At 37.2% G+C, this 23,066-nt stretch overlaps 1 protein-coding gene across 1 annotated transcript in view; it reads left to right on the forward strand.

Moving 5' to 3' along the window:
* The window catches only part of ARHGAP15 (Rho GTPase activating protein 15), a 331,505-nt gene that overhangs the window by 211,712 nt on the left and 96,727 nt on the right, over positions 1-23,066 (forward strand). Inside the window, exon 14 of the mRNA XM_032190068.1 lies at positions 13,922-13,999. Coding sequence (XP_032045959.1) covers positions 13,922-13,999 — 78 coding nt within the window. The remainder of the gene's footprint in view (positions 1-13,921; positions 14,000-23,066) is intronic.

Below are 23,066 nucleotides of genomic sequence, written 5' to 3' on the forward strand. Positions count from 1 at the left end.
TGAAGGCATAATTCCACAATGTACACTAATTGCTTTTCCTGCCTAAAAAAAATAATAGGGAAAAAAGAAATTAAAACAAGTCCACTATGTTTTTCAAAAGTGTTACTGCAATAAAATAGAAAAAAAAAAATAGAAAAAAAAAAGTTTTGCTGTCTGTATGTAACACTATGGGGTCAGTTTAAAAAAATCCTTTCTCCTTTTTTCTGCTTGCAATTGAGGAGAGCAAATAACTGCAGTTGTATTTTATTACTTCAATTATTTGCTGTAGCAGCTTGCGTTACATCAATGTTTTAACCATATAATATAGCAGCCTAATGGGATTGATACCTAAGTGAGAGAAATTGTACCAACTTCAGGAGCAAGGCAGAGGGCAAAGTAAGACCAGCTTAAAAAAGAGAGTTTATGTTAAGATTTTCTCTTCTTTAAGAGGAGATTTTTTAGTTCCTTTTACTCCTCTGAATTTATGAAGTTGATCTTGCTAGCAATCTAAGAACTAAATCGCCCCTAAATTTGCTACTGCATTATAATCGGCCCCGGAATTAACATGTCTTGTAAAGACCTCCGGTTGTATATTCACTCTGCAGATTGCTTTATTTTAATCAGGATCCTCACAGATCATGGATGTAATTATATAGCAAAACAACTTCTTTTTGTCTTCACGCAGACAAACAATGCTCACTGGTTTGAGTGGAATGACATATATGTAAATGAGAGCAAAATGTGGCCATTTTGTTTTATAACACAGCAGAACCGTATCGCTTCGGTCCTGAATAGCTGCAGGCAGCCGGATCCAGCTCTCAGCGATTCCTTCAGGCACCTTTTTTGCTGGTGCCAGGGATGATACATTTGAAACAGTTCAGATTCTTGGGAAACAGATATTGCCATTAGGAACTGCTTTCTCATGTTTATTTGACTCTGTAATTGATATATTTCATTCCATACTTCCTGATTTACTGAAATCAGTCTACAAAAATAGGTACAGACTTCTTTTTAAAGACCCAATTAAGTCCCATTTTTGTGGTCAATGGATGTTCCTCACAGTGTTTTGTTGGATCAGAGACTTAAACTTTATATACTTGGATCAGAAATATAAATATCCAGATTTTCTATCAGGATTTCAAAACAAAGAACAAAAAACTTGAGCAGTTGCCCAGATTGTGGACCATTTTCAGGTAATACTGAGGCTCTTAAAATCACCACGGACCCCTCCAAAGCAAGAGCAAAGCAATGAGGCTTCTTCAAGTTCTTTTTGCTCAGAAAACAAAAAACTCCTCAAAAGACAGAGAGTAGCTATTCCCTGCCTCTTCAACCCATCTCCCCAGGAAATATTTCCCCCAATATTTCAAACCATATGTTTAGATTTGTCAGTCCTGAACTGACATGGTGTTACGTGACATAACACACCAGAGTAGCTGCCACCACATGGCTTTCCTGTGCCAGCAGCAACCACACAATGGTGTTGGAGGTACCACAACTTTTTGTTTACTTAGAAGTGAAATAATTTTGATGAGTGTATGGTATCAGTTAGCAAGTGTTGAGTTCTTTATGGTGATATTGCTCATGTCGACTTAAATGGAAAACGGATCAGCTCAAAAATCTTTAATAAGAAAAGTTTCTTACTGTACTTGTAGTGATGCCCTGTGGAGCCACTAGAACTAAAAATCTGTCAGCGTACTTGGTAGAAACTTTGTTTCATGGTTCTCTAACTCATATGATTGAGATTAAATTGAACAAAATCTTGGCACATAGTTTGGCAGTCGAGAAGCATTCCTCTGTTTGTGTGTGTGTGTGTGTGTGTGTATGAGACAGGCAGGCAGAGAGAGGGGAGAATTCAGCAGTCACTCAGTTGGTGTTAAATTATCAGGTGCTACATATTTTTAATAAACCTTAGTGGAAAGATAAGATAAAACCTCTTCTAATGAAAATTGCTTTCACTGAGGTTATAGACTAAGCCTTAAACAAGCTGAGCATCTACTGTAACCAATTAACTACTGAAAATAAAATCATTCAAATTCTCCAGTCCGGCTAACCCATAAACCAGACTTGAATCCGAACAGAAAGATAACATTCTAGAAAGGGTGCTCTTTAAGCATTCCAGTTTTCCTGCTTTACCACTAAAACAAAGGAGCTCAAAACAGCTTTATTTAATGTGTGGGTCTGTGACCTGCAGGGCTATCCTCACTGTGGTGGCAGATCCAGTGATGGAGCTTTTTGCTTAGGTGCCCTTCTACCATCACTGAGCAAAGAGATGTTCCCTTTAGGTATTTTGCAGTCCCAATATAATGTTTGAGAGGCATCTGGATTTTCACTCCAGAAATTGTTCATAATGTTTTCCTTTATTATCTTTATTTCACTTGCATTTTTGTTTTCTGGTATGTCGTACATTAAAAACACAAAGAGTACGGCTTACAGTGAGAGTCTGTGCTAGAAACTTTGGAACTGTCTTGGATGTCTCTGTAGTAAATGTTGTTAATGATTACTGGAATTTTCACCAAAGAAGGAAATTAGATATGGAAAACATTGTATGCCAACTTCTCCTTTCCAAGTCTTTAGAAATACCAGAGGATCTGTGTGAACCCTAGTAAAAGGGCTGAGATTGGATTTCCACCTTCCTTACATCATTCCATGTTGCAGTCAAAATTAAGATACAAAGGCAATGATACAAATCAAAATCCTTCCCGTAGCCTCAAATTTTAAAATAATTATCTTCCATGAAAATATCAAATTTATGCCTTTACTTCACCCAGAAATCAGCTAACAGATATCCAGTGCATTATGCTGCCAGCATCTAGCCTTTTTTCTTCTGAAAAGTCGGTGTTTTTTCTTTATTCTTTGCATGTCTCAGGTACATTTCAGTTATGTTATTTGTATCTCCTTATGTTATTTTTTTTTAAATATCTGAAAACAGATAGTAATTTCAGACTACACTTAACTTCTTTTCAGGAGCTCCTGAGGAATTCATACATGAGCTTTGTGCTACTTTAATATAGTGTACTCTAGTATGGATGGCAAACTATATAATGAAAAGTATTTCTGTGTGACCTATGGAGTGGCTTTTGTCAAACTGGTGAAGTATACACTAATTTCTTAAGTTCTGATACTCACCACTGTTTGTAACCCAGTTCAGGATTTCTGTGGTTTCGGTAGATCTCCTGACTGCATTTCTTACCTAATATTGCCTTGGTGACAGTTCAGATTTTGTCCAGATTAAATGGAGGCAGAAAAAGTCTTTTATGTGACCTGAGCCTGTTTGGGACAGCTAATGTCCCATATGACAGGAGAAATAAAATACAGAACTGTAGAGTCCTGCAGCTAAGAGGAAAAAATAATGGAAAAATATGTAAGCACGATGGGCTTGTGTCATGTTAAAATTAATGTTTCAGTCTTTTGACATATTACTGCTTAGTGTCACTGTTTCATAGTGACAGTTGTATTTGTCAAGTCATGTTTGCTAAATATGATTTTTGCAAAAACAGAACAATTTTGTTCACTTATTGAGGGAAGTTGCAGACTAGAGGTTTATCATGCAGAAGAAGGTGTAAGAGTTCAGTGGAACTCCATGATCTCAATCATTAGCGGGTCTTTAAATGCATGCAGTGTATACTGGGAAAGATATTCAAGAATTAGAAGCTATCTATGCATGTACATACACACACACCTTTGTATTATCACATTTATATGTTAGCCAGACATGCAATGCTAAGAATAGCCATATCTACACTTATCTTCCAAGAAAGCCTCTGAGTTTTCCACACAGGCATGGACTGTAACACCCACAGGTGTCTGATAGTGTGCTGTAGGGTAAAGAATCTAATTTTTAGATGTTTTCTCCCACTTAGAGATAAAAGGCAAATAGACAGATAGACGCCTACAATCTTATATTAAAAAGTAAAACTGTTACCAGCTGCACACAAGAGCCCGAACTCCATTTTTAGAGCACTGTTCTGCTAGCACAATCCTTCTGTTAGAAATATTGAGCTGGTCTAATTTCTAACCATACGAAACATATCCAGCCTTCTGTGTTATGCAATGAAACAAGTGCTGTCAAGTGCCTCGCTGATGTTTCTTTAACTGTTGTTGGACTACAGCAGATAAACTGTGTTCGCATCCACACCACAGCAAAGCACCATGGCTGTAGGAAGTGCCCACAAATGGTTAGGCAGGACCTGCTCCTGGAGACAGCGAGACAGACAGCTTTGAGACATCTAAGCTTGAACGGAGCATAGCTGTCAGGTAAAAATGGGGCTGTTAGAGAGACAAATACAGGGCCTATCTGGACTCCTCAACTATATCTAAAATAAATAAATAAAAATTGTCCCATGACTTTATATTTCTATTCTAAACATCTCTATTCCATCCTAAATTTCCTATCCTTATCACCATCCTTAAAAAAATAAAATAAAAAATCTCTGCCAAGCAAAGGTACTGCTGTCCAGAAAATGTAAATTCCTTACCCATTTTGGCTGAAGGTTTTGTGTGCCCAAATGTATGGATCTTCCACTTGCAACCGTTAAAAGTCCCATCAGCAGCAGTGCTGGTCAGGATGGGGAGGTGACATTGCCGAGGTCTAATTTAATCTCTCACTATTGTGAAAGATGTGGAAAGATTTGTCCCTACTGTGCACTAAATTCTCTTTAAAATCAGCATTGGGAGTAAGGGATGTTTGGAGAATTGTGTCTGTCCCTTAGCTTTTAACCACAGTTCCTACTGATGTCAGTGGACCTGACTGAAAGTCCCATATAGTCCTAAGTGAGGAGTTAGACCCCCCAAGTGCAATTTCCCTTAGTATTCTGATGCTGCTCAAAAAACACAGGCATGATGTTGGTGATGATGGATCCCCAAATGAAGCACAGTTTAACCAAAGTGGGAGGATTTAGCAAAATGCATAAATTTCTCGTATGCTACTGTCTGTAACAAGCAGATCCTCAGCCAGTTTAGTGAGCATAAGTTACAGCTGGCTTCTGCTGGAATAGTTTATGCTCTTGACCCTCCTCAGTTGTGTAGCCAATAGGGAGTTGTCAGGCTACATGTGTTTTTAAACTTCTTTCAGCTAAATCAGAAATCCAAAAGCAAAATACAGCTCTCAGCAGTATCATGTGGAGTTGTGACACTCCCTGGAGGGCTCAGGGTCCATAAACCAATGAATGGATTACAATGAGGCATAAATGTAGTATTTTCATCCATGACAGATATAATCTTGAGCCTGTATTTTTCATGTTACTTAACTCTTTCAGAACATAATGTGCGACAGAAAATGTCTTATAATGCACATTGCAGTAAATATCAGTCAAGTATGCTTTATTGCTGAGCTCTACATGTTTCCAGAAGTTAACAGGCACAGCTGGGATGTAAGAAATGGCAGCGTTGTATATATTTCTTGAACACACAAAATACCTTGGCTCTCTTCTCCCCTCCACTCAACATTACATCCCCAGCTGTTCTGAGCATGTCAGATAGTGGATGAGTTTTCCATCAGCAGCTTCTCCTGAAATGATAACCTTTATTACGGCTTTCATTCTCCCCAAAATAAACCACATTATCCACATTGTCATCACATTCATATTAGACTGTATTGTATATATATAGCAGATATTGCATGGCATGGAATAATAGAAATACTAACTGATGGGAGGTGGTAAACTGCTATTAGCAGCTTTACCTACCAGAAAAGAAAAATCAGTTCTAGTATTTAAAGTCTTTTTTAAAGTCTTTTTTTAAAGTCTTATTTAATGACCCTCATAAAAATGTCTCAGACCTCTCTACCTGAAATCCCCTTCTGTCAGCCCCTGTAGTGCCATATGGCCACGATGCCGCATGGCTAAGTGTAAGCTGCACATCTCTGGGAACATGAAGCTGCTTGTATCCTAAGAGAAAGGAGTGCAGGTGAAAGAACATTCAGCTTCTGAAGACTTCTGATACTCCTGAAAGACTATTTGTGAATCAGAAAGCAGAAAGGAAAAAAAAAAAAAAAAAAAAAAAAGAAAAAATAAAAAAAAAAAAGTATATTTTATAAATTAGCAGGGAACCTTAGATATTCTAATTTTTTTCAGATAAATCAAGTGTTGGTCAGAATGGACCTGCTAACATGAGAAGTAGTAACTGCAGCAAATGAGAGCAACTAGGAGTGGTGAAGGAGGCATTAAAATAGAAAACAAATAAACAAATAAACAAAAACAAAAGCAAACAAACAAAAAGAATCCACAAAATTAAATACTAATGTGTTACAGAGAGAGAATGGATATTTCCAAACATTTGCTAATTTCAGATATTATATATAATGAGTTGCATCAAGTAAGACGATGTTATTTCTTTTTAACTGCCATTCCATTTAAACCAGTGAGTGATGTGTGTACTTGAGGTCTGTGTTTGGTAGGGATTTTTCCCCTTTAGCATAAACCTTGTTGATTTAAAAATTGAACAAAGATGAATCAGGTGGTAAATGTATTCATGTAATCATTTTCATTAATAAGCCGTTATAAATAATAGAGGGAAGGTTTTAAGTGTATAATTTTCTGTAGCACAATTGAGATTTTTCCACATCTTCAGCAGTAAGTTAATTAGAATCACCTGCATTTTCTTGGGCGGACACCAAATGGATTGCAAACAAAAACAGATTAAAATAGCTGTAGCTCATGGCATACAGATGACAAGATTCACAAAGAGGACAATCAGGCAATGAAAACCTCCTCTTTTTCAAACATTTTTAAAGGAAATTCAGCTCTTGTGAGTCGCTGTAAAAAGACGTTTGTAAGTGTTTCGCTGAAAGACTAGAATGGCTTTGTTTCTGATCCCATGATGAGTGAAAGAAATGTTTAAGAAAGATCACTTTACAGAGAGATTCAGACTGAAATGTGATGACTGTGATTCAAGCCAAGCCAAAAATTACAGCTCAGAATTAAAGGGGATGGACGTGGCTTGGGAATCCATTTTCCCACATTCCTGAATCTCAATCATCCCAGCCAATGTTTAAAAGAAAATACAGTGGAAAACAATGAGGTCACTTTGTTTAGCTGCAAGAAGCAGGACTATCGGAACGGCAAAAGTATATATTGGAAGTAACGGCAAAATTACAGTGAGCACGCTGCATGTTCGATGGTTTCATTCAAAACAAGTAGCTTCAAAGCCTAGTTTTTTTTTTTTTTTCTTGTTACAGGGAGCTTTCTGAGTACATCTTCTTGTTCCTGGGGTTTTTAAAACATAAACTTCTTGAATGTCAAAGACAGAGAAACACAATAGAGAAGACGGATACAGAGTGAGCTTGATTTAGGCATTAAACAGCAGCCCTGCATAGCAGTGAACTGTGTGCTAGTTTAAATTGCACTCGCTCTGTACTGTCGCTACCCTTATTTATTTGTATATAAATATCCAAGTAGAAATTCTACCATCAAGTGATATGAAACAGAATAAAGTATATCATCCATCATATTCACTTGTTACTTATTCTCAGTATGTAATGCTCATATTCAGTGTTGTAATTGCTTCCATTAAACAGTTTCTACGGGGTCTTGAAAACAATAAGATCTTAGTCAAGCTTTTCTCCTTTCATTGCATCTTGAAGTTATTACCACAAGAAAAAATGAGATTTTCTTTTCATGTAGGAATGCCCCTCATCTTCTTGATATTATTGCAGTCAAACATAGGATTATTTCTCATTAGCTAATTTCCTAAAGAGATTCACCAAACCTCATGTCAGACACCTCCTATAGGCTCATTTCTTAGCTTGTTAAGAGCTAGTACAATTATTCCCTTCCTTCTTTCCCCCACTACCCTTGTGTTTACTAAATTCTGATACAGTCTTGAACTAATAGAAAAAATAAGTCCTTGTTCATCCTACTTTCAGTTTGGGCTTGCCTGCCAGAGGTTCTGCAACTGGGCAGTTCTGAGGTCATGAGTCCAGTGCCTGCAAATCGTGGGAAAAGTTACCTGTAGAGAGGTCATCTTTCCATCCTCTCTTTAATACAATGAATGTATTTTATGTTTCATTTTATTTGCCTTAGTATCAAATACAGTGCTCTACTGAAGATGCTGTTTGCAGTGCGTGAAGAGGTGAGGTCTCTTCCCCTCTTCTATTTTGATATCCTCTTTCAATAATTCAAGGGATCACATTAGTCCTCTTTGCTGTAGAACTGAACTGGGAGGTTCTATTCATCTGGTTATCTAAAATAACCCCCAAGTCCTTGGCAACCTATGTCCAGAGTGCTGGGTGTGCCCTGTGTTTTTCCATATGAAAACTTGTTTTACTGGACCATTTAAGGTGGCAATTCAGACCTTCTGTAACTTTACCTGTCCTCATCATTATTTAATACCTCCCCGATCTTTGTGTCATCTGCTTACTTTGCCAACAGAGATTTTTTATTGTTGCTCATATCTCTGATAAAGGTATTAGATGGCACTGGACTGAGAGCTCCACTCTTGCAAGCTCTTCCAGTTATGACCTTGTTAACTGATATCTCCCATTAACTACCACATTTTGAGGTCTGTCATTGAGCCAGTTTTTAATCCATGTAATATATGCCCTGTTAATTCCATAAAATGCAAGTGCTTTAATCAAAATGTCATGTGGTACTGAGTCAAATGCATTTTGGAAAGCCAAATATACTATTTCAACACCACTGTCTTTATCATCCAGACCTGTCAAAAATCCAGTCTTTCAAAAAGATGCAACAGGTTTGCTAGACAGGGCCCTGATTTCCATGAAACCATGCTGATTAAGATTAATTATATTTTGCTCTGAATTATTTGTTCATAGAGTCGTGAATTAATTATTTAAGTAGACTGTCTGGGACCGAGGTCAGTCTAGCCAGTCTCCGAGCGCATCCCTCTTACTGCTTTTACAGTATCAGAGTAACTCTTCTGCCACTCTTTCCAACCTTAGTCATTTTGAAATATTTCTCTATATTTTATTTGCAAATGAAAAACACATGTATATTATGATCACTGGTAAGTGAAAACGGTGTTGTTGTTTTTTTTTTTTTTTTTTTAATGACAGCAATTATCTCTCTGTTCTTCAGAGTGACTTCCAATATTACCTGCTGTTCAGTCTCCTAGGTTTGTTTATTCTTGTCTGGCTGGTAGAGCTATCTAGCATGGCAGTTGTATGGCACCCACAAGAAGGGTGGTTACGATTTCATTCCAGCAGAGCAGGGCAAATCCTGATGTCAGTCTCCAGCCCCACTATTCAGGAGTTTAAGGGCATGCTTAACTCCACATAGCACAACCCCAAAAAGCAGAATAGAGATGTCACCAGCACTGAAAGCCCCACTGAGCACAAATAGTCTCATGTTCAAATAAAGCTGGTGCTCGTTTCACTCTGAGATGTGTACCGGGTTTGCTGGTTCAACCATCTTCCACTCACACCACCTCTGCATCACACCTCATTGTATGTACAATAAATTCCATGTGTATGCTGCTAATGCTTTCATGTTCTTACTGTCTCTGTGGTGTAACTCAGGTTTGGTTTGATGTTCTCACCAATTTCATCTCTGATTTCCATTGTGTCAGACAAAATAAATAAATAAGTAAATTTCTCCTATATTTGCCTGAAAGTCCAGGTACCTTTTGTATCCTAATCTAGATGCAGTGCTTTCAGTGCTGAATTTTAACATGTTGAATTTATTCATTAGTACTCTTCATGATTTTCCTTCTAATGGCATAGAAGTATTGATCTTCTGTAAAACTATTTTTGTTGTATGCTGTTTTGTGGTGTTTTTCTCATCAGCTTGCCATTGGTGAATTTGCTGCATTCACACACTTCTGCCTCTTTAAATGACTTCATGCCTCATTTCTGTGCCCTTAGTAAACTTTAAAAAAAAATGTTTATAACTCAGGTATTTATGGTAAGATGTATATGAAAACAGGAGGAAAGAATTATAGTTTTAGGGAGAACATACCCTGATAATGACCTCTGAAATATTTGTAAAGATAGCCCTGGGCATCTGAGCCCACAAAATAGTTTATAATACAACAGCTTGATTACATAATGATACTTTAGTTTTAAAACGTATGATCTTTCTGTTTATGGGAAGGCATAATAGGCTCCTTTGAAATACAATATTTTTGCCCTGAACATAACTGATTTTAAATGAAAGGACTAACTAAAGAATGCCTTTTTTCAAGTTTGTACTTCACTTTGTTGTTGAATCCAGCACGATGGTTTCTTTTATAAAACTCCTAACAGGCCTGGGGACCACACCTACTTCAGGATGCATTAATTGTAAAAGTTTCATGGGTTTCCATGCAGGAAGTTACCTCGTATCATTTAAGATGATATGTTTCAAGTTCTAAATCTTGTTAAAAAAACAAACAGAGAGAAAAACATCTATGTAACCAACACCCCAGCCACTTTCCCCTCATCCCCCTGAATTTCCTGTTATATGTTCAATTTTAAGATGTTGTCAAACATTCATTAAGCTTAGGCAGAACGCAGTGTGATTTGGGAGAGGGATTCATTCTCTGCACCAAAACAGAATTAATGAGAGCATTTCATTCAAGACAGTTCATAACGCATCAGAATAACTTCAGCCAGTATCAAAGCCTAACATTTTACAACTTTTGTTTGGATATCACCTAAACTCTTCCTTTGCCTGGGTTTTTAATGCTTTTTCTGCACTGCCTGGTTCCAGCTCAAACTGCTACTGGAGCTGGCACTGACCTGCATACATGGTTGTTTCCGCTTTGGCTAAAAACAGGAGTGCAAGAAATGTTCTTAACTAATGTTCTTCTAAGACCTTCAGTGCAGTTCTGCAGAGTGTATTTCTATCAATTGTTCATGAATTCTGAACAAACCTTAATTTGGCTACCTTTTAACTTTCTTATCAGGAGAGCCTGTGTGAATTTTTAATGAAAGCTAAACCTTGCCTATAGTTAGGGTGTTAAACTGATGTATTCTTGAATAAGTCATTTTCTTACATTTCTTCTACCTTTACAAAATTTAGAAGGATGGAAACATTGAAGTCTTTATCAAGTTTTTGGCTGCCATTTGTAATTGCAGGCCCATGCTATTCTCAGGTTCCTCATTAAAACAAACAAAAACAAAGTTGGAGCTTGGGATATAAAGCAAATAAGGTAATTCTTCCCCTCCAGGGCAAAATCCAGTAATTCATTTCTGATAAAACCCACTCCAAAGCACAAGAAGGTCAGCCTATAGTGAGCAAGCAGTTGGACTTTATTAAAATGAATATTTTTCCTGAAATGTTCTTTACCGCTATACTTGAACGCCAGCACCAGATAGGAAACTCTGAACAACTTTTGTTTCATCTTGTTCCCTAAGTATTTATAGTCTGCCATGAAGAAACACTGACAGCAGTGCAGTGATGTTTTTATTCTTGATAGAGGTGCCCTTAAAAGTGAATTTGCTTTGAAAATTGCTCACAAAATCAGGACATTAGAACTATAAAGACATCTCTTTCTTTCTCTCTCCCTCTCTCATTTTTTGCGCCTAATTGGATTTCCAAAATAAGTTGTTAACAATCCAGCTAAGATAATGTGGTCATGAAAAGGATGTCCAAATCCACCAATTTACATTGGTTTGGTTTGGCTTAACTTTCAAAGTTCTTGGAGCAGAAAGTTGATGGCACGTGAACACTATAATTGGCTTGATATTCTTGGATTTTTTTCTCCCTGCCATATTGTATAGTGTCCAAATGAAATGCTAATCAGAGCTCGTTTCTGGACCAAAGTAAATTTATAACAATAATAATTCACTTATATACTCCACATCATTTTGCAAGATGTAATATCCTCCAATTTACAACATAGTTTGTCATTTTCACTCGATCTGGATAATTTATGTAGTTTCATACCAAGGGGGTTGAGCTGTTCCAAATTGATGCTATTAATGCGAGACACTGCTATTTCACCCAAAGTGACATGTATTGCTTTCACTTCCACATATCCCAAAAGGTTGAGAACTGAGTTGAGTTAAATCCAAATAAAAGTTAACATTCTGTTTTGGGGCTTTTTTTTTGTTTGTTTTATTTTTCCTCTTTACTTTTTGGTTTAGACTTCAATTTACATGATGAAATTCTTAATCTTACCAACAGGAGTCCCATATTCCTAAACAAGGAACTACTCTTGCTCTCTCACTTTCCCCTTTCTAAGATGAAATGAAGTTCCTCAGTTTTAGGATAAAATTGCATTATTTAAACATTTTAGTAATTTCCATTTGCTCATATGTTATATATCCAGTTGATGGATAACTTCCAAGCGTTCTTGATTGGCAAATCCTTTTTGATTTCTCTTAAATAAACTTATTCTTTATCCCTCTGTAACCAAAGGGGATCTTCCTGAAATGAATCATCATTTTCAGTATTATGTTGCAGGATACCCACAGGTGCAGGGTAGAAAATTGTCTAATAAGAGGAATAGATAACCAATGTATAATATGGAATTGTTATTCCTCTTTAAAACAGATTATTTTTTGTAAACCAAATCAGAAAGTTCCTTGCAGGGTGGACATAAAATAAGAACTGTAATTTGCAGAGAGAAAAACAAACAAACAAACAAAAAGCAACAGTAATTTGTTTCTGTCTGAATCAAAAGTAAAATTAAATCTTTTAAAAAGCCTCAAGATAGTGACATTACCTCCAAACATTGGACTCTGCTGCTTGGGGCACTCATCTGCCAAGGCATGATGCAAGTATCTTTGAAATGAGGACTTGAACTTCAGCTCCCTCCTGTTTAAGTATAATTACAACTGGGCTTCTGAGTTGCTTTTTGACTTGTTTTCACTTTTTCCTATACTTTCCATTTTTCCTTTTTCCTCACCCTGAATTGAAAAAAGAAAAATTCCCACTAGACACATTGTCAGAACTGAAATATTTCCTGAAAATATTTAGTTTTGACAAATTAACATTTTCCACGAGAAAGGCTTTCTCTGAAATTGTTTGCCAAAAGCTAATTAAAACTTGTGTTCTAAGTGATGAGTAGCCTTAAAAAAAAAAAAAAAAACTTTTTGGTGTAGATTCTCTTAGTTTCTTGTTTACTTGCAAGCCTTAAATGTGGAATGACAATGTACAGTTTTGTGTTTTCAATTTTTAAGCATGCAGATTTGGTCATTGTTTGCACAATAGCTAATTCCCCAAGGAAAGGAGAGCAGTTCCCATGTGCTTTGAAATGCTACAGCTATGCAACCAGGGCTGGAAGTGCTATTTTAAACAGTCATATCAGCAGAGCTTGCTGTAGGAGATAATATGTCACAAAAGGGAGTATGACATCTAGTTTCACCTAGAAGATAAACCTTGAGTAGATATGCAGGGAGAAACAAGACTGTCAGGTTGTCCGTGAAAAGGATGGCCTATATTAATGAAGAAATGCACTCCGGGGCATATGCTATTTGGGATATTTAATTTCAGCTTCAAACTTGTCTGATCTGCTATGAAGAATATAGTAGAGAAGCTTTAGTTGTGTATAGTCTCACACAAGTCATGATTTCAGAGTGGGCATCTCACCACTTCATTTCAGAAGGTCACAGCCTCAGAAATTCACATCTGAAAAACCCAGGCCCCAGACTGAGAAGCTTCCCCCATTAATACAAGCTATTAGTAGAAGCACCCCGCGTTTCAGCAGGGCTAACATACTGTCGTGTGTATCCCAAACAGCCCTTCTCTATGAACACAAGAGCTAATTCACTCTTCCTTTCCCGTCACACTCAAATACCTTTGCAGAATCGTATTCTGCTGACAGAATTACAAGATAATTACAGTCAGGTATTTTGTATTCACTTAAGCTAATCTACCGCTTTTATTTTTCATTGTTGTTGTAATCAGGCAGGAGGCACTTCAGTTTTTGTCAGGTGGATTATTTTTCAGTCATTCACTGCACTGCACTTCTTCATACTTGTTAGGGCGCTTCTGGCTTCTTGACAGACATACAAAGAAAAATACTTATATGATCTAAAATGAAATATGTGTTTCTCTTTCAGGTCTAGAAGTTGATGGAATATACAGAGTTAGCGGCAATCTGGCAACAATACAGAAGTTACGATTTGTTGTCAATCAGGGTAAGTGATTCCTCCACCCTGGTAATGTTTTGTTTAGTATTTAACTGTCTCAGATGACAGAATTTCAGAATCTGCTATACATTAGTGGCATAGAATGATGAGCTGTGTTTTGGAAAAGAGAGGAAAGGGAAGGTAGAAAGATATTGCACAGAGGGAAATGTCAGTTAGGAGAGAGGAAAAACAGCACAGTAAGCAGAGGAAAATAGTAGTTAAACAGGAGATGAGAAACAAACAGAAAAAAAGGAGGAAATGAATAAATGAAATAAGGTGGCAAAAACAAAGCATATGTAGAAAACCAAAGAATCAAAGTGAGAAAAAAAAAAGAATAAAAGGAAAAATAGCAGATTTTTTGGATGTTGAAAGTTAAACAAAACTAAAAATAGAACAGGGATCCAAAGGAAATCAGACAAAGAGAAAAAGGTGCTGAAAAGAACTGAAAAAGGAATACTAAAACTAAAGTCCCGGCTCTGACAGAATCAGTGGAAGATCTACCTCTGATTTCAATAAGGCAAAGATTTGATCCCAGGAAATAAGAAAGATGAATGTTTGGGGAACTTGAGAACCAGAATTAGAACCAAGCATTTTGTTATGGTTTTGTTTAATGAACATATTGCCCTAGATTCCGCATATAATGTACATATGTACACATGTACACAGATGTAGCTAAAGGAATCTAACATTGATCAATATATACTGTTACAGGTGTGGAAGCTGATATTGGTAGCTAATTAGGATACATGACAAATACATTGACCTCTCTGAACAGTGTACTACTCTTGGCAAAGACTAAACGTATTCGCATTTAATTGCTTAGCAAATACCATTGATGACAGTGAACCTCCTGATCCCACTTAATGAGAAAAACAAATTAAGCTTTTCAGAAATTTGGAAGAAAAAAAAAATCTTAAATTGTGTTCAAGACTTTATGCTCTTGGATTAATCAAGGATAAATGCAAAGCTTCTGCAACTTTTTATCCTACTTTTTCTTCACTCCTTCACAGTTACCTGACAAATATTACTAGAACTGCTAAATACTATGCAGTGTATATGGTTTTGTTTGTTTGTTTGTAGATGGTAATTGTTGGAAAACAGCTTCCTCAATTGGTTTTGTGTTATGCATAAACTAAGGCTTTTGACTCAAGAATTCTCATAATATTTGTGGTGTCACATAATAATACTCCCACCTTCAAGCCTGAATTTACCTCTCTGATGAAGGTTTCAGGGGAACAGTATCTGTTTGCAACCTCCTCAGCTGCTGCAGACCATTCTTGTCTTCAGCTGAACCTGGAAGCTGCTTTATGAGGAATCAGTATTTATGCCAGTAAATTCAGTGAGACTGAATAAATCATCAGGCTCATGGTTTTGACTCGTTACTTGGGTTCCCTTAGATTTATGGCTGTTGGGTATTTGTGTGTCGATAATGTAGTCTGCCTTGGCTTCCAAGCGACTGTGCACTGTATTTTGTTTGGAGACAGAGAGGCAAACCCAGGATTTTCTATCCTTCTTCGCTCCCCGGGATCTTTGCTCAGGAAAAAATGTGCCATAAAAATAATGGTCCTGTCTATCATGTCTCATGGCATCCAAAGGTTAACGTACTTGAGGTTAACATTACTGCTCAAGTTTTCACCTAAAACAGATGGGCTGATACTGCAAAGCTAGACAGAAGTCTAAGCTGGCTTTTTGCAGCACAGGGGTACCAGGCACCTTTTTCTTCTGGTTTATACCACTGTGAAAAATGAATATATAATGGTGAAGTTAATGGTACATTAAAGCCACTCTGACACTGACTACTTAGGGCACCTGCAGTAAACTGCCTGTTGAATGACCAAAGAAAATTCAGAGGAATAGTGCTGCTGGAGCACTATGTTATCATGTTATCTGTTGTGAGAATTATTGTTTCTTGTGTTAGTCTTTGTTGAAACAACTAGAGCAGTCATGCATACTGTATCATAATGAAATAGGTTTTAAGTGGGAGGTGAAATTACCCAGCCAAGCCCCCTTACATGCCTGTTGAAATCTCAGATATGCAAATATCTGGCCAGGTCTGAAGTTAGCCTTTGTTCAGGTAGATGCTTGCAGACATACCAAAGATGCTCTGCTGTAAACCCTAATGCCACATTTGCATTCCTCAGGGGTGACACCAACACCACGTGAGGGGAGAGAGTCCAGCATCTCAATCCCCAAAGAATAATCTAACGGTTGCTAATCAGAACCTTCACAAAGTAATTCAGGCACAAAGAATGGCTTTAAAATTGCAGATCGCTGTTTCATTTGTTTAAATAACATCCTTTCTCTCTGTTAGGTAGGAAGCTGCAGGCAGGGAACAGCCCATTAACTCACGGTGTGGCTCTACAGATGTGGATGTGTGTGTGCATGTGTGTGTGTGTTTTAGCAGCCTGCTAATATTATCCTGACTTCCAGGCTGCTGACTGGAAGATATATATCCACTTCATGGTCCCTCCTAATCCCTAAATGGATTTCAGAACAGCCAGATCCACAGATTACCTGGGAGGCCCATCAGGCAGCAGCAGGGAAGTTGTAGGTGCAGAGAGTTGGTTAGGCAACAAAAAGGTGTGTGGAGAGGAGTGAGGAGGGGATCTGATCAGCTTTCCTCTGGGGCAATAGCCATGGCTCAAGAGCTCCATGTATCTGCAAAAAAAAAAAAAAAAAACACACAACACTGTGGGCAGATGGGGGGAACAGGATTTACTTAGTGCATGCTTGGAAGGGTGACAGAGATCTCTACCTGATGTCACTCCCAGTGTGACAGCACGAATTTCAGATACTGTTTCATGGACTCACAAAGTTACTAGGAAAGCAGTATTTTTAAATAAGACTTTCTGGTTAACATTCCAATAGAGAGTCTTCATTTGAGTGAAAGTCTAATTTAATTATAAATGCAAACAAATGTTCTAAAAAAGCCTATTTACATTGCAGAGATTGACTGTGCAATCAGTTCTTATACAGGCCAAATACTTAATGGGCTGTTTCTTCTGCTTGCTCTGCTATTGTGTTACACCTACATTTATAGGATATAAATAATATGTATCATATTGAAAATGAAAGATCATAGAAGAGACTCTAGGCTGTCTGCCATATCAAAGTACATTTTATTAGAATAGTCATTAATTAGAATATAGCAAAGCTTTATTTGGCTCCTTTTTCTATACAGTTAATGTCATCTGCAGCATCAAAAATGAACTAAGAGAAAACTGGTGAATATGAAAGGAAAACAAACTAGCAATTGACAGCTTTATCATTAAAGAAGAAAAAAGAACAGTGAAAATCTAAAAGGAACGTTGAAATTCTATATTTCTGGGGGAGTGAGAAAGGGTTTGCAATTAAAAAAAAAAAAAAAAAAAAAAAAAAAAAAAGCTTCATATCTTTTCCACTTTTAAATTCTCTGAATATACTTTGTTTCATTCTCATTTCTTGAGGTAGGCAGCTCCTGAAAAGAGCTTTGACCTTGACAACAGGAACATCAGCAGAACAAACTACCTTATTTACTTTATCCCTTTCACAGAGTTTTCTTTTTCTATAAAAGTCTATTGATATCACACCTTTTTTGCTTCTGTGCAACAGGATTATCTTTTGTCTATGATTTATTTTCCCATTAAAAGCCGAAAAGATCAGTTGATCATAAGAGGACCAAGCTATAACATCTCTCAGCACTTTTGAAACTCTAAGTCATCATTTTTCAAATCAGTGAATCAAGGCAGTGCAAGTTGTTTGGACCACTAGTGACATCAAGACATTCATACTTTCCTTTGTCTAAAAGTGCTGAAAGAAATGTGTTTTTAGAAACTGAATTAGGAACAATTTCATATTTCTAGCTGTGAACCTATGGCAAAGGCTAGTCAGAGATGTCCATTCGTATGGTTTTCGTAATATTAAGTCTAATAGTTGCAACTTCAGGAATATTATATATATTTTAGCAGAACTTAGTAATTCTTTGGGTGTTTAATGAAAAGCCGGTAGGACTGTTGCTGATTTTTAGCACTGTCTCATAAGTTAAAAGCATTACAGAATAGCCAAGGCTATTCCTCTAATTCACACCTGTAGGAGAAGGGGTACATGATCTTAAATAGGTCTGTTAAGCCATGTAGAACATGGTAGCATTTCCAAGGTACAAGGATGCTACTGAAAATATTAATTGCCTTGGCCCAAAGGGTGGGAGGAGCACAGGTGGGGCTGTTCAGGGCTCATTAGGGCCCCTGGGAGCAGATCTGTAATCAGGATGGCAACACAATATGAAAGAGGGGACAGGTGGGAGATGCCTTTCAAAAGCAAGCTTCTGACCTGATCAGAAATGCTAACAGTGGTGCAGAAAGTGCTTGAGAAAAGAAAGAAGAAGGAAAAACAAACAAACAGGTTTCATCCATAAGGGTGTTCGTATGTAAGAGTGTGAATCTGTGGCGTGCTCCCTGCTCTGATCTAAGCTGTCACGTTGATGCATGTGGTGATATAATGGGGTAAGGCTTTCCTTGCATTAAACCCTGTAGTTTGCTGTCCCACATCTCTATTCCAGCAAATCCTCTGTTGCCATCCACATTTGAAGACCAGAGACCCTTGGTGAATGAGGAGACAGAAACTTAGTTCTTTATGCCTCCTGCACTAGTCTGCTGGGTAGTTGGAATGGCATTCAATTTCTAGGACTGTCAAACAAGCAATTTTCATGAGTACTAAATTAACTGAAAAAAATGGAGCTATAAAGGGTTCATAAGACATTGCTGAAACACTGAGATTCTATCCTAATGCATATATGTTCAGGGAAACTAACCATAGAAATACAAATTTCAATACTTATTGGTTCATTCAGCAAGTGTTGGTTCATACATAATACAAGAGAGTTCCTAATTGTCTTTATATCCAATGCTTTGTTTGCAAAATGCTTGGTATTTGCAGTACAGATGACCTTTGCATCCCGTTATTTCATTTGCAATACCTTGTGCGTTAACTGCAAAATACCGCGTAGCATCCAAAGGTCAATTACTGTGTTTTTACTGCTCAGTTACTATACTTATGTACCAAAGAGGGGAAACATATGAATTTTTACAGAGGCTAGATATTGTTAGTGAAGAGAGTCACGTTTCTTATGGAATATCTGAATTTGTAACTACACCGTGGGGGAAAAGGTGAATTTACTCTTTCCCTGACATCACCTTGGGTTAAAAAATAACATTTTGGCAAAAAGGATTAAAATATTTCTTCTGTTTCTTCTATAAGAATATCCTGGAATATAATTCAGTTTAAGAAAAATTAAAAGTAAAATGTAAACCACAAATACACGAACTGATTGCGAATATTTATTAACTAAATAATTTAATAATAAAGAAAATGCCTACTTGATTAATTGTTACAGAGTAAAAATTACAATAAAACTGTCTTGATCAGTGCTTTGCAGAAGCACCATTACTGTCTGTGCAGTTGTTTAACAAGGATTTAATTGGAAAGATAAGTGAATGCACATTTAAAAGTATTGTTAATTTGCTTTATAATCACCCCATCCTTCACAGTATTGACAGCACCAGGCACAAACCCCTTTCTCTTTTACAAGTATTATTTTCCATATGTGCACAATAAATCCTGAAGCAGTAATTGGAAATTTTATGGATTTCAACATACCTAGTGTTTTGAGTTTATAGGTGCCATATCCCCTCTCTAAAGGTAGCTCATAGGTGGCATTGTAAGAAAAATCATTGCCTTTTTATTACCCATGGGCTGTTTTGGAGGGTTGTTTTTTTCTTAAGGAGTATCTGATTCCTATTTACTTTTCCTTTCCATTTGAAATATCAACAAAATCCTCGTTGCAACATTATTTTTGATTTAATAAACAACAGCCGTCAAAAACAGTAATCTTCAATATGCTTATATTCCATCTGTACTTATATTTATTGTTCTAAAATGGCTTGGATTAATCTAATTGACAAGTAAGAGCCCAGACCATATGAGCAGCGAAGGATGATACCTTTAACCAGCAGGATTCTTCAACTCTACTGACATGTTCTTTATCAATGAACTATGAGAAAAGAGGAGCAAAATCTTGGGATTTTTATTTATTTATTTTTTTCAACTATTGCTGATTATGTGAGCTTGCTGGGACCATATGTCTGAGCCTGGGCTATTAGGAACCAGGGCGGTTTTCCGGCTGGCTCTGCCTCGGGACCGGAGCTGCCTTTGGAGCGGACCTGCTGGGTCAGCACAAATGGGCTGGGTGGTTTTAGAAGGGGGAGTTGGTTTTTGGGTGGGGGGGAAGCGGTGACTGGGGGAAGAAAAGCAGCTCTTTTTAACAGCTTATTTTTTTGTTATTATTATTATTTTAAAGAATTAAACTCCCCATTCAGAAATACCCCAGCATTCCCACTGACCCAACATATCCATTTCAAAGGCAGCCAGCAGCCCCAGCCTTGCCGCTGCCAAAGGCTCTGTGGGCAGAGGAGAGCAGGTCCTCTGTCAGCTGCCAGCTTCCAGAGAGCAGCTACAAATGTGGAGGTCCAACAGGATCGTTGTGTGCTTTATTTTTAAAATTACAACAAGGATCGTTTTCCTTTTTTGTTTGTCCTTAATTTCTCGTGTATTTGCATTGCTGTGGTTTCCCATTGTGTCTTGCCATCTCGTGCATTTTTAGAAGTTTTAGGAGGTTATCGATCGCATTTTTAAGACATATGTGAGTATGCCTAGAAAGACGTGATTGTGTCTTGGGTAGGACCTAACCTCGGAGCTACCCTCTGCCTTGGTGACATTCTGCTTTTGCCAGCCTGTGTGATCACGTACAGCCCAGGCAGCAAAGCCCTCCTCACTTCCGCGAGCAGTTACGCGTGTAGCCAGCCTTAGTGCGAAGCCAGCAGAGTGGTCCAAAGTTCATCTCGGAAATATCAGGCTCAAACTGGGTTACTTGCTAGCTGAGAACCAAAATGTCTTGAAAGCCTCGAGTCAAAAATAGGTTTTTCTTTCCTTTTCACACTTCCCAGGCAAGCACAGAAAATAAAATGGACTGAAGCAATTTTCAGAAATAATTATAAAACAGCTTGTTTCTGGGTTAAGACCTGCATATGCCAAGCTGTAGCCAAGATTTTTTTTTTTTTTAATTTTTTCCAAGCTTTAAAACTCTGATAACAAAATACTGTAATTGAGCCCACAGTAGTTGGGGAATCAATTAATATGTGCATGTAACTGGTGTGGGCTCTTCCCTTTTGCCTCTGCGTTTCAATGTCTATTTTAAGATACAGAACATTTTTTGCTTTCAAAAGAATTTTCATTTCCACATCTTATCCTTATTTTTCCAGAGGGGTGGAAAAACAAACAAACAAAAAACTGTGGTACCCAAACATTGATTTGTAAATCTGAGCCTGGTGATGAAACCTGATGGGAACATTTATTTTTTTTACCAACCAATGTTTTACATTATTTTGTTAATATTGTGCGTCATATATTACAAATAAATAAATAAATAAAACACAAGCAAACAAAAAGCACTAGGATTTTTTTGTTGTTGTTGTTCTCAGTATGTAAAATAAATAAGCAAAATCAGAATTGACAGTCTTAATTTCTGAATCTGTAGCCCTAGATGCAGCACAGTTTCTCCTTCCAATGGTATTGTCATGTGCTTTCTTTTCAACAGTGAGATGAGTAAGTCAGTAGAATGGGATCAGAAGAGGCAGTCAGCTAGGTTAGTGTGGTCAGCCACAAGCATACCATGGATTTTATGGCATGTAGTGTATGATCAAGCATTTAAGACATGCCTTTTATTTCTTTTCTAACCACAGCACTATTTGCGTTACAATAGCTTTTTGCTTAGTAACGCTTCAGGAAGCTGGAGAAATTTTTTATAACCCCTTAAGTGTTTTTTTAGACACCAAGAAGGACCATAGTGTTGCACACTGTAGCAAGGGATTGCTTTTTTGGGGGGTGTTCATAATTGTCATGGATGACATTTGGTGGGGTTTGCTGTTTGATAGTAGTGCTATAGGAAATACTATTATGTAGAGCTCCAAAATAACAAGGAAATGAAGTAATTTATCAAGTCATCTGTTAAAATTTATGACAGGAAAACTTATGAACTGCATGATTTTTGGTATAGTGGAATAATCTCCAGAAGTTGGGGGTTGCCAAGCATATCTGCACATAAATTAGACCAAGCATCAAAATATCTTAAAGGGGATGATCTTGTGCTGCATGGAGATGGATGTCCTGGAGAACTCAACTGAATTGTTCCTAGCTAGAGTTGGTCATGGTCAATGGTCTTACAAGATCATGGTATGGCCTAATATTTGGGGTATTTTTCTCCCCTGTTGTCATTATCTGTAATTCTGTGGCTTGTATGTAATACTAGCTGACAAAGATGAACTTACAATAGGGTCTGCAACAAAAAGGGCTGACGGTGAATGTGACCATATGTTAAGTAATGATGTGCAGGGTGTGGTCTGGGACGAGGAGATACCACACCACAAAATAAGGCTTTGTCATGGCATTTGTGGTCCCCTGGGTGCTGAGAATGGGTAAAACCATCAATACTGTGGTAGATACAAATGTTTTAAGTAGTGTGTGATTTGGGGGATGGAGGATAGGAGGGGACTGGTAATGCATTTCACTGGTGGACTCTGTTAGCTACTTTAGTAAGAGGTAAAAATGCTGACAACACTGAGGGCTAATCTGAAAAACTTTCAAAAGAAAAATATCTAAGAAGAAAATAAAAGGAGAAAATTTGATGTCTATCTTTTACAATCCTTGAAAACTTTTGCATTTAAAAGGAAACCTATGTTCTCTTATTGCCTGTCTCATTTGTCAATATAACCATTTTTAGAAATAAATTCTTGTTGAAAATAGGTTAGTTTTTAAAAGAAATTCTCAAGTCACCTTTGTCATTGTTTTATAGGAATTTAAAATGGAATATTCTTAAAAATGTATATATATTATTGTGTAACTCTGGAATTTTTGCAAGAGCAAGTTCTTGTGGTCCTGGAAAGCATCTTCCCTTAATGCATTCTTTGGACATCTTGTTCTTGATTTGGTTACTTGATCGTTGGTATTTAGTGTTGCTTGAGAGGATCCTGAGTATCAGACTGAC

This window comes from Aythya fuligula, chromosome 6 (assembly GCF_009819795.1).
Source record: "Aythya fuligula isolate bAytFul2 chromosome 6, bAytFul2.pri, whole genome shotgun sequence".
Taxonomy (NCBI): domain Eukaryota; kingdom Metazoa; phylum Chordata; class Aves; order Anseriformes; family Anatidae; genus Aythya; species Aythya fuligula.